At 58.9% G+C, this 17,873-nt stretch overlaps 1 protein-coding gene across 1 annotated transcript in view; it reads right to left on the bottom strand.

Moving 5' to 3' along the window:
- CMIP (c-Maf inducing protein) overlaps positions 1-17,873 on the bottom strand; it is a 204,568-nt gene that overhangs the window by 57,215 nt on the left and 129,480 nt on the right. Inside the window, exons 2-3 of the mRNA XM_052655861.1 lie at positions 17,047-17,172; positions 9,167-9,217 (exon numbers count right to left, since the gene is read on the bottom strand). Coding sequence (XP_052511821.1) covers positions 9,167-9,217; positions 17,047-17,172 — 177 coding nt within the window. The remainder of the gene's footprint in view (positions 1-9,166; positions 9,218-17,046; positions 17,173-17,873) is intronic.

Below are 17,873 nucleotides of genomic sequence, written 5' to 3'. Positions count from 1 at the left end.
TGCCGGGCTTGACCCTTGTCTGAACGAGTTACTACAAAACCGTAAAAAGCAACGAGGTAGGTAGAGCCGAGCGCGCTGTACAAGCTTGTGTGTGAGATCAACCACGGGACGTGACAGAACGCTGAGGGAGCAAGGAACGCCCAGCGTGGGTAATGAGATCCGTGTGGGGCTTTAAAAGGAACTTGGATGACAACCTTCTGAAGGGCTCCACGAAGCTAACAGGACTGCCTCTGGGAAAAGGAACTTGAGGGAGGAGAGACTGTGCATTTCGAACCTTTCAGAATTCCCCCAAGGACTGAGTACATGTTTAGCTGTCACTGGTCTCAGCTGCCATCAGCAGGTATCTGGGGAGCGACAGGCTGAAAGGGAAGATGGCAGGAGGGAGCTGTCCGGGCTGATGGGAACCCAGGCGTTTGAGACTCAAGTGAGGACAGCAGTCAAAACCCACGCGACCCACAGATTTGCGCAATTTGTTATGTCTAAGTTACAGCTCCATTTTTTTTTTTTTTAACTTAAAAGTGTTTACAGAGGTCTAAGGATAGTGGCACATATTTCCCCCCCAGTTTTCTCTGTCCTTTTTACTATTCAGAGGAAACCTTAATAAATGCAATTTTAAATGTCCCACCTCAGTACTCCTGCATTCCATTATCAGGTGTATAAACTGGTTTGGATCACGTTGGATAACTGCTGGGGAAGCGTCCACCCAAAGGGACCCTCTGCCTACCCAATGGCCTGACCTCAAAAGGATGTAAATGTATGTTCACTCAGAGACGTGTTTATAACAGTTCTGTTCGTAATAGCCCCAATCTGGAAATCTCTGTCTGTAACAGAATGAACAAACTAACAGTCTATTCATTTAACGGAACGCTATTGAGTGAAGCAAATCACTACCACATAGAATATTATACGTGGCACAGATAAATCTTAAAAACGTAACTTTGAGCCAAAGAAGCCAGGCATGCAAGAGTTTAGGCTCCATTTACCTGAAGTTCAGGTCTGTGCCAGACAAATCCATGCTGTGGGAAGGGAGGAGAGTGGGTCCCTTGGTGGGCGGTGGGGTGCCCAGGGGCCGGGGGAACTCTGTGGGGAAGGGGGGCTCCAGGGAGGCGGTCACATTCTCTGTATCAATCTGGGCGGTTACAAGATCAATTCTATAAGCACCTGCGGCATTTTTAGCCAGTAGTATCGCTTGGTCTGTGTACTTTTCTACATGTATGCTATCCCTTCAATGAAAAGTCTGCTTCAAACACAGACCAAATCGCTCTACGCTGACTCCAAAGAGACCTCTGGTTGAGGAAGGGCCTGATGTTCACTGGGGCTTCTGTGCCTCCGTGGGCTCAGACAGGGGACTAGGCCACCCACCCTCTCCATGCCCAAGGTGGTGCCCCTTCTGCCAAACGAAGCGGGTTGGAGACCCACCAACCACCCAGGGTTTAAATCTCGCTCCGCCTAGTTCTGGCTGTGGACGAGCTCCCTGGCCCTCTCTGCTCCCCCTTCCAAATGAACCTGCCTTTGAGAAGACTGGCAGAGAGCATCCACTGGAGCCCCCAGCACGGCCCCAGGCACTAGCAGGCACCTAGTAACTGTTCTCTCCGGTTACCGTGGGGAAAGCCCACGAGAGCATGAGCTCTCCTCCCCAGGGCGCCCCGCCCTCCGCCACTTGTTAGCTTCAATCCCTGAAGCTTCCCACATTATTACTTTCAGGGCCCCTGATGGCCCACCAGGGGCCAGGAGCTGCGGCTGCGAGTCGCTGGAGACCGTGGCCTCCTGTGGGTTGTGATGAGCGCAGGTGCAGAGGCGGCCTGGCTGGACTCGCCTCGGGAAGGGCCTCTGCTCCCCGGGGTCAGCTCTGCCACTGGGGCACCTCCCACTGGGCATCCCTTGCAGTCTTGGACGGTGATGGCCCCCCTGCTTCACGGCGGGGGAGCCCCCCCTTTCACGGTTCTCTGGGAATCCCTCTGATCCCTCTTAGGAAGTCACAAAGCCCTCTTTGACCAAGTGCCAGAAACTAATCTGGACGGGATTCTTGCCTCTTGGACCTGGAGGAAGCCGACCTGTGGCTGGGCCTGTGAAAGGACCGAAGAGGCCACTCCCGGCTGTTCCCAACCTGCTCCCCACCCTGGGTTCACCTTCCCACTCAAGGGCAGGACGGCCGGCATTCACGACCCCGCTGGGCAGCTCGGCAAAGGCTCCCGAGAACACACCTCCAAGAGGCACGGGCTGGAGCCAACGGGACTGGACGTGGATTCCCAGTTGCACTGCCTCCACAGGCCCGGGAGGTCACTGAGGCAGGGGTCGGAGGGGAGCTTTTGCTCCCTCTGTTAACTCAGGGTGACCCACAGGGGCTGCGTGGAGAGGGGTCTGCCCCGGGGGGTGCAGTGACTGCTTAGTGCCGCCTGCCTGGGGCTCCCTGGGGGGGTGGCATGCGTGTGGTTTCCACGTGCCTTCTTTCTTCCAGAGCCTGTCTTCTGGAAACTATCTACATGAAGGGAACGAGACCTCGGTCACTAGAAAAGAATAACTACACTGATCGTGCGCTTACTCACACGGTGGGTGCCGTTTCTAAGTTCTTTGCTGCTGTTAACCCGTGTTGCTGCTGTTAACCCGTGTGACTCTCATAGCAACCTAAGAGGCTTGGTCTTAATGTGACCCCCACTTAGTTCAGGAGGAAAAAAAGAGGTCCATGGAGGAAAGGAGCCAGTCCAGGGGTCCCACGGCCCATGGGGGAGGTGGAGCCAGGGTTGGAACCTGGGCAGTCTAGGGCTAGAAATGTTTCTCTTGGGGGTGAATTAGCAATATGTGGGAAGAGTCACACAAAAAAATACACCTCTACTGCCTGTCTAGCACCCACTGTTCTGGAAATCTGTCCTGAAAGAGAAGTTCTAAAGAAGTGAAAGCCTGGCTACGACGGAAGGTCGTGACTTCACTGTCTGTAATTGAGGAGAATGGGCACTGACCAAGTGCCCAACAGCAGGCCCTGTGGTCAGCTGTGCGTGACCTCCTCACAGGTGTGACGGACACGCTGACACGCCTAAGGACCTGGCCACAGCAGTCAGGAGGCTGTGCAAAGGGAGACAAAGCCTGGAAGGGCATCGGGGGGTGAGACCAGGGAGCAGGGGGGCCACTGGCCTCACTGTGGCCGTAAGGGTGCTTTCACCATGACTAAAGCGGGGAGCAGGTGGCGGGGCAGGGGGGTAGGCCGCGTGGAAACAGCAGGAGGGGAGCACGGGTCGCTGCCTCCCCTCCAGACACGTCGAGCCCAGCCCGAGTCACCCAGGAGCCTGTGGTGCAGGGCCCAGAGCCAGGAGCCAGGTGCAGGCGGGTGTGTAAGCGGCCGGTCCTGAGCGTGACCTTCCGCGGCCAGGCCCAGGGGGTCTGCCATGTCCCAGAAAATCAGGTCTTCCGTGAGAAGCAGGGGATTGCCGTCAGAGGTTAATTCACGTAATCCTCTCGGTAACGGCTGTGAGGCTCAGAGAAAAATGTAAAGCTCTCATGAAACGCTCCTGGCACACGAGGCGTGAGGGCAGACAGGCGACGGGGATGCTGCGGAGCAAAGCCCGCAGGTGTGAGGGGGGAGCTGCCGGTGCGTGTGCGCATCTGTGTGCACACGCGTGTGCAGTGCGAGCCCCGCTCCCAGTGGCTACACGCCCAGGTGCTGGAGCCACACCTGTGTTTGAGCCCCAGCTCTGCCATCAAGAGCTGCGGGCCCTTGAGCCAGCGTTTTAGCCTCTCAGCCTCGGTCTCTGCATCTGGGAGATGGGGAAACGGGAGGCCGAGGCCCCTTCTTGGGGCTGCGGGGATCCCCCAGGGTGCCGAGCAAGGTGCTAGCACTGGCTGGGCACAGAAGGAGCGCCCTGGGCAGGGTGGCGGGGCTGGCCTTGGCCTTGGCATGCATGTCGAGAATGCACACTCCGGGGTCTGCAGTGGGCACAGCACGGCATCTAAGGGCCAGGCTGGGACTAGAAGTGGCTCCCCACTACCCAGGAGGAAGGTCAGAGTTGGGGGTGAGGGTCCTACCCTTCCTCCCAGGCTCCCGGCAGGGAGAGCATGAGCTTGGGGCCCTCTGTCCCTCTGACCTGGCTCCTGGGGACCCTGCCACCTGCCGGGCCTCTCTCCTTGCATGGGAACAGGGGTGAAGGGCCAGCTTTTCCAAGAGGGTGCCCAGTGGGAGCGGGAACCCAGGCTCTCAGCCCCACATCCGGCAACCCCAGTTCCTCACCTACCTACTGGGGGCCCTCACAGGGGCTCAGCCCGGGGCCTGGTGTGGAAGCTGGATCATGATACCATGAAGAGCAGCTGTCCTTGGCAATGGGCTTCGTCCCCTGCATCCCTTCATCCATGAGACCGGGAAGCTGGGACCATGCAGAACCACTCTAGCAGGCGTTACTGACAGGGGCACTCCCAGCCAGGCAGTGCCCTCCGAGGACAGATTGCCACCCCCCACCCCAATCTTACAGACACTCCAGGGGGGGCCCTGTGACGGCTGGTGAGTACCTGCTGGCTGCTCTGACTAGGGCGTGTGTGGTGACGCTCCCACAGCTCTGGCAGGGCAGCCCGTCTTCACATGGACCCGTGAGCGAGGCGCTACTTAGTGATCTTCCCATTTCACAGATGAGAAAACTGAGGCCCCAGTAAACACCCCCGACATCCAATGTACTCAAAACACAGTCTCCCTGCAGCACACATGCACACACAGGCACAGACCCCACCTTCTTCTCGACCCACCTACTCTGTCCAGCAGAGGGGCAGGCCCTGGACAGGGGTGACTGAGCGGCGGTGGCCGCCTCAGGGGCTGGGGAAATTCTGCTCAGGGATGCAGGCGGTGGGCAGCCGGCCAGGGAGGATGGGGGCCTGGACTGGGATTTCCCCAGCTTCTCCGGGGGGAAAATCACCTTGGTTTTCAAGACTTCTAGGCAGTGACCCAGGAACCCCACCTCAGGAAGCGAGAAGTTGTTTTTCGGAGCTGGGGGCACCAGAAGTGCCAGCTGCACGAAGCAGGTGTATCATGCTTCTCAAGGCTCCTTCGGGGCAGCTTAGAGCACGTCTCCCCCCAGCCGGGTCCTCAGGGCCTGTGGTCCAGGGCCTGACGGGTCTGTCCCACACAGGTCGAGCAGTGGGCTTCTCGCCTCGAACCCAGGGACGGGCCAGTCTCCTCCCAGCTTTGCAAACACACCCCAGACCCTCCCACCTGAAGCACACCCTGGCTCTATCCCATAGACCCGGCCTGGTCCCTCCTGGCCTTATGAGCAGGACAGGCCTGGCCCCTCACAGCCTGACGTGCAGGGACAGGCCCATGTCCACAGGACAGGGCTTCCAAGTGCATCTGAGACAGAAATGAGGCCTCATTAACCCAGGACGACTGTTTATGCTTCCACACCCCCAGGGATCGGCCTCAGGGGCCAAACCCCCCAAACGCAGCAGGGTAGGGCCGGCCTCTCCAGGGAGCCTCAGTGGCACTCACTGCTCTGCTCCGGCACACCCTGGGGGGCTGGCTGCCACCCCAGCCCGCTCCTGTTGGCTCTGGGCCCTGGCCCCCTCCTGCACCTCCCTGACCCGCCTGCCCCAGGGCGGGAGGCCAGGAGGAACAGCAGAGCTGCCTGCAGCCTGGAGGGGGCAGGGAAGGAGGCCCAGAGCCGGGGACGTTGAGGGTCGGCCCCTGTCCCCTTCTGGGGGCTTTGGAATCTTGGACAAGTGGCTCAGAGTCCCTCACTTGCAAACATCAACAACAGCGGACCATTTGGTAAGCTGAGATGACGCTCAAAGCCCAGTGCCCCTCGGAGGAAACGCTCCCCGTGGGCTGGGACGGTCGGGGTGCGCTGGAGAGCAGCGCTGAGGCCAGAAGAGCAGCGGGACCCCCAGGATGGAGAGAGGCAAGGACGTCACACGGGTGTTGTTCTCAGACTCTGCCTGTTCCACAGCGCACCTGGAGGTCGCTTCTCGAGATGTGGTTCTCAAGCTTTTTTTTTCCTTTTTTTCATTACGGTTCCCCTAAGGAGCCTTTTAAGACACTTCCATCCCAATCCGTCCTGATCCCATTGAGGTTAAATTCTAGAAAACAAGATTCTCTTGAGTAGACTAAACTATATTCTCTACGCACCGCTGGAATAACTAGGCATTTTTAAGCCCCAAACACTGATTCCAGCCCCCTTGGAGGCAGTGCCACACCTGTGGAGAGCGCCCTGGGAGGGCCCCAGTACTGCTGCGTAAAGACTCCATAAAGCTACGGGACACAGCAGGTAAGAGGCAGCACTCTTCAAAAGCAGAACTTCCCTATGTCGCCCTGCAGCCACAGCACGCACATGCATGGGGTGTAAGGGGAAACGATAAATACAGCATTTAGAGAATTAAAAGCTCAAGCTGAGGTTGTGGGATTTCGAATGTCCTTAATTTTGATGTTCTATTGATTTCAAGTTAAAGGTAGAGAAAAGCAAAGGAAAGGAAAAGAAAAATCCCCAACGGCCGGTGGCAAATACAGAGGAGAGAGTGGCGGCATCAGGCAGGAAAACCAGGACACAACCTGAGCGGGGCTGAGCAGCCGAAGCGCGGGATCGGGCGCACGTGGATCGGGCAGGGGGCAGGGGGGCCCTGGATCCACGCTGAAGCCTGCTGTGCGACCATGCGCAAGTCGCTGGACCTCTCTGAGCCCTCACGTGTGCTGAACGACAAGGAGCAGGAAGCGCCAAGACATGCCCCATGCACCGCAGATACTCAGCAGCTGCATCTTACGGGATGAACCCTTGCTGAATCTATGCAAACCACAAGATGGATCAGCTACAGAGCCGGGATTCAAACCCCGGGTCTCTTGGCTCATCTCACCAGCCAGCAGTCCCTCAACACCTTATGTTTCTTTGCCATTTTATAAGGAAGGGGAGAATGCCTCCCTTCAGTCTCTTCAACACTGAGTGCAGAGTCCCCGGGAACAACATCAGGCTGCTGCCACTGAGATGTCACTGCCACCTGGCGGCAGCACACCTAAATTACCGGGGGCGGGGGGGTCAAAGGGGACGATCACCAGCACGGCATCTGTGCTGCGCTCCCGTGGACTGCAGCCCACCAGGCTCCTCTGCCCATGGGACTCTCTAGGCAAGAATGCTGGAGTGGGCTGCCATGCCCTCCTCCAGGGGATCTTCCCAACCCAGGGATCAAACCCAGGTCTCCTGAATTGCAGGCGGATTCTTTATCATCTGAGCCACCAGGGAAACCCTACATACTCCTAAGCCTATGACAAAAAGTGCTTAAACAGTGAGAACACAGGTCATCATCCATCACCGGGCAAAAGGGCCACTCACTACTGGGCATCTGTTGATTCCTTGACACCCTGACCTCAGTGTGCTTGCTTTTGTTTTGGGGGATGAACACATACATACTGCTGTATTTAAGAGGGATAACCAACAAGGAGCCAGGAAACAAATAAATAAAACAATGCTATAGAAAAATAATAAATAAAATTTAACTGATATAACAACCATTAACAAACCAACCACCGCCAAAATGGAGCAGACATCCAGGTCTTGATGAGAACTGCTAGAAGCCTAGGGCTCCCCATTTCGGTACCTGCTCAATCAACTGTCTGAACCCCACACGCGCCTGAATTCATACATTTCGAGCTTGTCACCTTTAAATCATCCTCTGGCTGTCAAAGTCTCCCGAAGCGCCACTTTCCACACCTACCATCTTAGTCATCGCTTGTGGCTGCGTAGAACTCACACACGTCATAAGCGCTGCCTTTCAGGAGTTCCCAGAGATTCCGGAAAGCGCTGGAGACAAAGTGGACCAGGGCAAGGCGACAAGCAGAGGGGAATCCACTCAAGACCACCTCTTCCTTGACACTGACCTTGGCCACCTGTTCAGAGAGACATTGCCCCAACCTGCTGGGGGGGCAGTAAGTCTCCATCCTGAGCTAAGAGAAAGCAAGGTGCTCACTCACTGAGGACTCACAAGGAAACACACACGAGAGGAAGAACAGAAGAGGGAAGCTCTGAGCAGGCAGCCGCTGCTGTCCACGGCAGCAGGGCAGCCTCTCCTCGCAGGGACCACATCACACTGCCTGTATTCCTCTCTCCCGCGACTGGTCTGGCGTTCACCTCCCAGGGCCCGCCGGCAGGTCCTGATGTAGGACCCGCCTGTCCCGGGACACCCGGCTGCAGGATCAGGCCTCAGAGAGGATGTCCCTGCAGACATCAAGGTCTCAGCAGCACCTGCCATGCCACAAACGGGTGCCTCCCAGGGCCTTCCGCCTGCGTTTAGGAAGCCCCAGGAACAGGCGAGGCCTGGGTCTGAACCCAGCTCCGGGCTTGTACCAGCTGCGGGAGCTGGGCTCGAGTCTGGCCTTGCCTTCCCCACGGAGAAAATGGGAGCAATGATAACGAGCAGCCTGACAAGGGTCAAAGAGGAACAGTGCAGCAGGCGCTCGGTAAATGCCAGTCCCTTCCCTGTACAGCCCCAGCTTGGAGACTCAGGCTCAGCCTCAGACAGCCACCCGGGCACAAGTGAGAGGCCCCGCCGCTGTCGGGGGGGTGGGGGGCCGTTTAGAGGACCTGGAATGTCAGTTTTCAGGGCTGGGTTTCTGTCCTCTGCCCAGCTGTGACGAGAGCCCCTCCAAAGGTGTGACAAGAATGTGAAGTGTCCCCTGGTCCTCCCCACACGACACACGGCCTCAAACCCCGCCCAGGGCCAGCTGCTCAGTCCCACTGCACTCCAGCTTACTGTAAAGGTTGGGGACCATCCCATGCAGAGCCAGAACCCAGAAATCAGGCCAAAGAACCAGAGAGTGGAAAGGAAGGGAAGCCTGCGGAAATACAGCTGGACTTCTGCATCTCTGATAAACTGTCCTCTGCTGCCAACTTCAAAAGTTACTTTCACCTCATCACTTGGACTCCCTCAAGTCCTGCCCCCTGGAGCTGCTCAGGTGAGCTCCTGTTCTGAGAGCAAGCGGGTCTACGATCCTTCTGGAAGCTGGCATGCCGCGAGGTTCCCAGGCAAAGTCAGGGGCCAACTGGGCAGAGACACAGCGTTGGCACTGCAAGGGGGCAAAGAATCAACCATCCCAGAGGGAGGCAGGGGCTTTTGGACAACAGGGCAAAGCACCCAGGAGGTGGGAGACTCCTGCGCTCCAGCCTCCGGGTGACAGAGTGGCACCTCGAATGAGCAACGAGCCAGGACTCACCTTCCACTGCAGAGAATGGAACCACTGGTCTCGCAGGTAGCTGTTGGCGGCCTGCAACGAGAAGAGGACAGTGGGGGTCAGTCACTGGCCGGCAGCATCTCAGAGCATTTTACAGGCCAGCATGAGGTCCTGCACCAGGCTGAACCCCTCGTGTGCAAAACCAAACCGGAAGCGGTCACCTGGTGGACTTGTCTGAAATAAGACACTGCTCTCGCCTAGCGCTTATTCTGTTGGGCAGATGATGGTGGCTGCAAGAGCTTCAAGTGCACACATTATGTCTGCTTCCTCAGGATCAGAGAAGGGGCCGGGATGAGTGGGGAAGAGGCATGGGGTGAGGGGGTGATGGGGATGAGCTGCCTGGGTGCTCCGGGCGCCAGGCATTTGCCATCCATGTAATCTGTCCTCCGAGGTGGGCAATGCTCTGTCTCACAAAGGGAAAAACTGAGACCCTGAACGCTCGTCGTCAACTGACCGCATTTAAACCCACAGCCTGTCTTCCAAGCCTGTGGGTTTAACCACTGCACCCCCTGCCAACTGCAGACAGCCACAGTAAAGACCAGGCAGCCTTGGCCTCAGGCAGAACTAGTGGATGTTACACATCCCCGTTCGGGGAGCTCGGCCTTCCGTGACTGACACCACGCCAGCTGCGAGCCTCCGGGCCACTCGGGGTCAGACAGCTCTCACCCCCGATTCCAGCACGTCTGCTGATGACAAGGGCAGTATTCACGGCGGGTCTGCCAGGTGCTGGACGCTAGGCCCTACGCCCGGACGAGCTCATCCCGTCCTTAAGTCAACCCCAGGGAGCAGGCACTGCGGGCCGTGGTGCAGACGAGGAAACTGAGGCTCAGGAGGTTGAACTCATCCCCCAGGGGCTCACAGGCAGCAGGGGTGGGGGGCCAGGGCCTGGACCCAGCGGTCTGACTCATGGTGAAACCACAGTGTGACAGCATCTCAGTCTGCCACTGGCCACACCCAAGGCAGAAACGTAGCGCCCGTCCCCTGACTGAGCCCCAGCCCACCGTTCCGAGCGGCCGACTCTGATGGGCAAGAACTCTGACAAAGGCCAGCGCCTCTCTCCAGGCAGGAATGCCTGCCTTCTTCCCCTGAGCCACACGCACACACACACAGGCACACACATGCACAAATGCACCCAGCATGTGCATCCTGGGGTCACTTTCATTCAAGGAGATTCAGCACTTACAAATGAGCTCCCCTGATCCCCGGCAAACCACAGATGAAACCCCAGCTGCTCGCTCAGGCCAGTTTGGGGAAGTCTCTGAGCTGCAGCAAATGAACCAGCTCAGTGGCCCGTGGAGCTGGGAATCGGGCTTCCGCGGGCAAGCTCGGAGACACACCTGAAACCCCGAGTGGCTCCACACGAGCACCTGGGGGCAATGTGAGCCTGTGCTTCTGCTCCGAGTGGGGCAGTAGGCTGGGGGACTCCCTGCGTGGGACACAGGAACCTCTGCAGTAGCTGAGTCTCCAGAAGCCCTGGGTTCAAGGCCCCTGAGGACCCAAAGCCTGTGACACCTGACCGGGGCGGGGCAGGCCGAGGGAGAGTCTGCCACGGGGCCCAGCAGCCCCCTTGGAGGGCCTGTGGGGGTCACCTGCCGGTGCTGAGTGAGCTGTGGTCTCAGGACGGGGCGTGGGCGGCAGGGTGACTGAATGCAGTCCACACTCAGGAAGACCCCAAACAGTGAAAGCAGCCACAGAAGATGGCCACTGAGCACGATGCCCCGCACGTGCCAGCAGCAGGGGTCAGGGCGGAGTGGCCTCGGCCAGCGCGGTGCCGACACGTGCCAGCAGCAGGGGTCAGGGCGGAGCGGCCTCGGCCAGCGCGGTGCTGACGGATGAGCAACAGCAGGCTCCCCTGGATGAACAGCCCTGACCGCGGTGTGCACAGACGTCCACACTGACGCCCCTTGGCCAATTCCAGGCTCCCAGGGGACGTCCCGGGACCAGAGCTAAGACAGGATCCTGGTGGCTCTCAGGAGCTCGTACAGGCGGGAATGAGCTGCTCCAGCATGCTTCACGCCCACAGCCATTTCTCTGCTTTTCAACACACCAAGGTGATCAGGGACAGGGGAGGTGTGGCAGGTCGAATGAGGGGCCTCCAAATCTGTCCATGTCCTAACCCCCAGGAATGTGTTCAGTTCAGTTGCTCAGTCGTGTCTGACTCTTTGTGATCCATGGACTGCAGCATGCCAGGCTTCCCTGTCCATCACCAACTCTGGAGTTTACTCAAACTCACATCCATCAAGTCGGTGATGCCATCCAACCATCTCCTCCTCTGTTGTCCCCTTCTCCTGCCTTCAATCTTTCCCAGCATCAGGGTGTTTTCAAATGAGTCAGTTCTTCGCATCAGGTGGCCAAAGTATGGAGTTTCAGCTTCAGCATCAGTCCTTCCAATGAACATTCAGGACTGATCTCCTTTAGGATGGACTGGTTGGAATGTGTTACCTTTGTGCAAAGGGACTTTGCAGATGAAGTTAAGGACCTTGATGTGGGGAGATTACTCTGGCCCCTCTGGGTGAGCCTGTGTAGTTATGAGTGTCTGTATAAGAGGAAGACAAGATCAGATGGGAGTTAGAGATGGAAACAGAGGTTGGAATGACGTGGCCATGAGCCCAGGGATGCAGGCAGCCTCGAGAAGCTGCAGATGGATTCCTCCCTAGGGCTTCAGATGACCAGCCCTGCCCACACTTGGGAGTTTAGCTCAGAGGGATACATGTTGGATTCAGATCTCCAGAATGGTCAGGATACAAATCTGTGCTGTTTTGTTCTTTTTTTTGTAGAATCTTAGTTCCCTGACCAGGGATCAAACACAGGCCCAGAGCAGGGAAAGTGCCAAGTCTTAACCCCCACATCAGCAGGGAATTCTGAAACTTGTGTTAACCACCACAGTCAAGGAAATCTGCCTTTTGGCAGCAGGTGTGACCCTACCACCTGCTCTCTGTGCCACTGGGCCCCTGGGAACCAGGCTGGGGAGCCTGCAGGCGCCGTGCTGGTGAAGGGAGAGGCTGTGGTCAGGGCAAGGCCCCTACCCTGCAAACAAAAGGGTGGGCCAGAAGTTTGCGCTAGGAGAGGGAAAGCGACGTGTGTGACACCCTGGCAGTCGCGACCCCCGTCTCGATGCTAGAGACAGGGAGGCCACAGCAAGAGCAGGCCCTCCTGCTCCTTCCTCCGGCTGGCTGAGTTTCGAGGAAGGACAGCGGCCGCGGGGGGACACCCGGAATCCCAGGGTGGGCAACTCAAGGCGCCATCCGGGGGAAGGCAGCGTGGAGGGCCCCAGCCCCACCGCCGGGCACCCAGGGCGCATCTCTGCATCCTGAGGGTCTGTCCACGGAGCCGGGGCCCAGCCTGGGAAAGAGGCCCTGGAGGCAGGCTCTGGCGGGCGCCGGCCTCTCCTGGCGATAAATCTTTCGAATCATGCAAGGGCCTCGTTCCAGGCAAATTCTGCCTAATTTCCTCTTCGAAAGTTGCCAAGTTCCCTCTCATTGTTGTATTGTCTGGAGAGGTGAGAAAAACAGCCAAGGGTGCACGGTGGGTGACTGTTCCCAGGTTCGCCCTCCCCGCCCCACTTCTTAGGGGAAAAAACAGCACGTGCTGTGCAGCCGGAAAAGGTCTCTCTCTCTGGCTTCCAGTAAGGAGGGCACCCGCCCTGTCCTGCCCCGGCTGCCAGTGTTTGGGGTAAACAGTGGCCTGGCCTCCCCGGGGGCTTTCAGGAACATCACTGAGATGAGCTGGTCTTGGAAACAGTTCCAGAACACAGCAGCACTCGCGAGAAAGCGGGGTAGGGTGGGGAGGGTCCCCTTGCTCCTGGTCTCGCCTGAAACCTTGTTGTCCGAGCAGTGGGCTTTGTCCACTTCTCATCAGTGACTGGACAGCCACTGGGGAGGCAGAGATCCCTGGGAGATGATCCGGGTCTTCATCTCTGCTCCACGACGCCACGGGCCGGCAAGGAACGCCCACCTCCCCCCCTGCCCGGCACCATTCATGGGCTCACAGAGTTACTCCTCACAATGAAATGCCAGCAGACAGGGCATTAGGGGAAGGAAGAAGATAAACAGGTCCTTTCTGCACCCCGGACTCTAACAACATGCCATTAGGGAGCTCACCCTGAAACACAAAGCATCCACAGACACGCCGGTCGGACCCAGGCTGGAGGGCGGGTGCCTTTGTCTGCTGACTCAACGTGCTGGCGTATTGCTCAGCGTCTCTGAGCAGGGGAGGACATCTGCCTGAGAGCGCTTGTCCTTTGTTTTTTAATATTCATTTGCTTATTTATCTGGCTGCGTCAGGCCTTAGTTGCAGAAGGCGGGATCTTTTTTTTTCCTTTTAGCTCCGGCCTGAGGGTCTTCTGTCCGTGGCATGCAGCATCCAGCTCTCTGACCAGGGATGGAAGCCGGCCCCCCTGCCTAGGAGGCCTGGAGTCTTAGCCACTGGACCACCAGGGAAGGCCCCTGAGAGCATTCCTGAACCTTCCCTGAACTCAGGTCAGTTCCCAGGGGGTCTGAGTGAGGTACCGGCTCAAATCCTCACAAAGCAGCTACATAAGGATGAGGGGTAGGGAGTGGAGAGGGGAAAAAAACAGAGCGGAAGAGAGACTTAGGTCAGGACACACAGAAAGAAAGGGCTGGGGGGCAGAGAGGCCTGGAGAAAGACCCCAGGGGGGAAAGCAGAGAGTGAGGTGCATCAAGGGACAGAGACAGGGGAGGGAAGGGGAGGGAAGTATCAGAGAGACAGAGAACCTACACAGGAGGTGGGCAAGGACCCCCAGACACCGCCCCGCCACAGAGACGCGCCACAGGACGGACTCCTATGCGGGGAGGCAGGGGAGCTGGGGGCCCGCAGGCCGCCTGCGCTGAGGCTGTTCCCGCGGGGGCAGCAGGGGTCGGGATGACAAGTCCTGGGGTCTCAGCCCTGGTGTGCGGATTGGAGCCATTTGCAGAGCCGAGCCACTGGCACCACCAGCACCACCGGCACCTGGACGTCCTGAGCACCCGGAGCGCAGCTGGTGGACAGAGGAGCCGCCCTCCTGATTCATTAACTTGGCCCTAAGTGCAGGTGACCCTGTGCGCCTGGCAGCACGTTGTGGCGTGGTCTTGATCGCCAGCGCCCCTCACCACCGTGCTCGGCCCCCACCCCCCACCTCCGCTGGGGCACAGGGACTGCCGCCACAGCCCTGCTCTGGGCCCGTCCTGTGACTCTGGACAAGCCCCCAGGCAGGGGGTCCCGCTGACCAGCAGCAGAGCCTGTGCGGGGCGCCCTGCCCGCCACCTCGGGGGCCGCCCCGTCACCGCATGGGCCCGCAGCCTGCAGCCCAGCCCTGCGGCGCCTCAAGCCTGCTTAGACAATCGGGCGGCCTCTTGCCACACGTGAACCACAAGAGGGCAAGGAGGAGGGGACGACACAGGGGAAGCAAGCTCCCCAAGGACGGCGGGGCTGCACCCACCTGGCTGCCACCTCGACCCACCCACCCTGGTCAGCCCGGCCCAGGGAGCACTGACAGGCGGCCCCCGCGGGATCAAAGGGACACTCGGGTGATGCCCGGCGCCCCACATCCTCCAAGCGCCCTGCCCCTCTGTCTGCGGGTCCCTCCTTGGGACACACTGCCCGCTCCAGCCCCGGAGCACTGGAAGATGCCCCTGCTGGGGGCAGGGCAATTACAAGGCTTCCCTTGGTCTCTCCCGCCTGGGGGGCTCACGGCCAGCAGACCGGTCCCTCAACTGTCCCCCTGCCTCTCGGGAGCTCTTGGCAGCTGCCTGCGGCCCTCAGAACGGCACTGCGGCCCCCTTGCTCGGCTGACATGACCTGTGGGGCCTGGTGCCTGCAACCCCACAACTCTGGGCACGTGTTTAGGGCCTGCACTGCCACCCCCTCCTGTCCACGGCAGGGAACGCCTGCCCCGACACTCCCAGGCTTCGCACCCCCGCCCTCCCTCTGCCCACAGTGGGTGTCCCATCCCGGCACACTCCTACTCACCCCTCAACACCCAGCTCTAGCATCACCACCCATGGGGAGCATTCCCTGGGACCTCCAGGGTGACAGCGAGTCCCCCAGCCCTTGGGGACAGACCTCTATTTCAGCCGCTGCCTCTGGGGGGTTGGTTTGTGGCTCTGTCTCCCCGGGGGCCTGACTCACCTCCTCACCCCCCGCCTGCACAGGGGACAGCAGGCTTGGGGCTCTGATTCCAAGGGGATCTTCTCAGCCCCCTCCTCTCCACTTTCTATGGACTCCTAGTATTGCCCCCCTCGCCCCCAGTCTCCCGCCACTGCTCCCCACCAGGCAAGGGGGCCAGAGCTGACCACTCCCTTTGCAGAAGGTGCAACATCACAGAGGGGCAGGAAGGACAGAAAGGAAAGTGCTGCTGGCTGGAGGTGAAGAGGGAAAAGGGGAGGGCGGCTAGGAGAAAACCTGCAGGCTGTGAGAGATTTAGGAAGAAGACAGACAGGCAGTGTCCTCTGTGGGATGACGGTAAAGCCTGGAGCCTTCCTAAAGGATCATGAGCCGTTACACTCAGCTTCCAGCGCTCGGCATTCCTCAGAGGCCAAACTGTGTGCCCCTCGGCTCCAGCATCATTGAATAATCCGGTGGCCACTTTTGGGGAAACAAGTTTTAGGGAGTATCTCTCTGGGCCCAGGAGAGACAGAGTTAGAAAGAAAATGTTCCTGAAAGAGAGGCGAAGGGAGACCACTCTCCCGGAGGTGAGAGTCCATTCCCTCTGGACGAGCAGTCTTGCCTTGAGTCCCCGTTGGAGACCCAGGGGAGAGCGACAACAGTGGGCCACTGAAAGCCGACAGGAAGGGGCTGAGAACACCCCCTTGAGCACATGGGGGCGGGGACCCCCTGAAACGACAGCGCGTGCCACGTGAATGGACTGGAGCAGCTGCGTCAGGAGCTCTGCTCAGTCCCGTCCTTGGTGGACCCGCCTCTCCCCACCCACGAGGCCCTGGCAGGGCTGTCAGAGTGCACGGCTGCCTGTGCTCAAGGTGGGTGTGGAACCCAGGGCAGGTGTTCCCCCCGGGGTGAACCAGATCTCAGCCCAGGCAATCAGGACCTTCCAGGAGACTTGATAGGAAGATACTGAAGGGAAAGTGGGCTCTCACATGTTTTAAGGATTACAGACTCCCAAGAATGCAGCCTGAGGCTGCCAGACATCCGTCTTTCCCATCACATGGGGAGCCTCTGTCTGACAGCGAAGCCAGCACACAGATGCAAAGCCAGGAGACGCAGAGATTAGACATTCACAATCACGTTTGACTCCTGGGTCCAGCTGTGCCTGAAGTCCACTCTCAGACTGCCCAGTTAGGTGACGCAGCCACAGCATCAAATTCTCTTCCTGCTTCAGATCATCTGAACAACGTCTGCGTCATTTCCAACCAACAGTGCCTGATCAGTGCACACAAAACCTGCACTCTTTCCCAAGGAGAGGGCTCCTACTTCCATCAAGGCCTCAACAGACCAAGATTAATGAAGAGTGAGAAATCCCCTCACTCACAGTACAACAGAAAGTAGTACATCTGTTGATCACTTGCTTTTCATAGCCTTTTAAAGCCTGTGTCTGTGTGCCTCGGTCTCCTCATCTATAAAATGGGAGACCAGAAAACTGACGGTTTGGTTTTGTTAGGAGAAACAAAAATACAACGTGGGAAGCTCCTCGGTGGGGAGAGGCGCTCAGCAGGAGCCAGCCTGTGAGCACTTCCTCTACCGCTCCCCCAGTGAGCCCCGATCTACACCTTTCTCATACCTGGAGCGAAAAAAACCCACTCCAAGTCAAACAGTCTTTCCTCTTGATAGTTGGCTGTCTGCTAGGGGGAGGAGGAGGGCGCTGAGCGGGGATGGAGCAGAAAGCGCTTGTTCCTGTTGACGAGCCCTACCTGCAGCAGGACGGTTCCCCCAGGAATTGTGAGCTGTAAACAGTACTTCGGGGCGTTCTCCCAGGACAGCAGCTGAACGTCTTCAATTGCGCTGTAGGAGACTGAGTTTTCCATGTACCCAGTTGGCTGTAGCAAAAGGGAAAAAGAAAAGACATACATTGGTTATGAGATCAGGCACAATAGCCACCCTGGAAAACATTCTCGCTTTAGCACCGAGCACGCGGAGCTGGTACAGACACCTGGCAACTCTGGAGGCAGAAGGAGTTCGTCTTTCCCGGCCGCCGGCACTCGGCTGGAGGGGAGGGGCCGGGGCGGACACCCACCCACATGTTTCGGGAGGTGTGGAGTCAGGACTAGACTGGGGGCACTTTGGGGGCGAGGCCCGGGCACTGCTCCTCCGGGCATCTGTGGGGCCCAATGTGGCCAGAGCCAGGACCGCTCTACCCCTCACTGTGTCCCAGCCACCACCCTCCCCTGCCCAGGAAGCGGTCACAGCCCCCTGCCCTCCAGACTCCCCTCCTGTCTCCCCCTGCAGACACACGTTCCCCGCGTGGCACTCAGGGCCGCGTTCCGAGTCGGCAAACTCGACCCCTCCACACCCCTGCTCGCATCTGCAAGGGGCTCCCGGTGACCCAACCACTAACTCCACCCACGGGCCCCCCACATCTGGCCTCGCACCCGCTCCAGCCCCACCCCACCTCTCACCCCACCTCTCTCTGCCTCTCCATGCACCCCGACACAGGCCTGCAGACAGCACTCGGCCTGCCCTGTGTCCCCGAAAGGCGGGGGTCACCCCCACCCCACCCTGCCATCTCCTCTTCCACTCT

Source organism: Budorcas taxicolor, chromosome 18 (assembly GCF_023091745.1).
Source record: "Budorcas taxicolor isolate Tak-1 chromosome 18, Takin1.1, whole genome shotgun sequence".
NCBI classification, from domain to species: Eukaryota; Metazoa; Chordata; class Mammalia; order Artiodactyla; family Bovidae; genus Budorcas; species Budorcas taxicolor.
The sequence above is the reverse complement of the archived record's forward strand: the minus strand, read 5'-3'. Positions and strand labels throughout refer to the sequence as shown.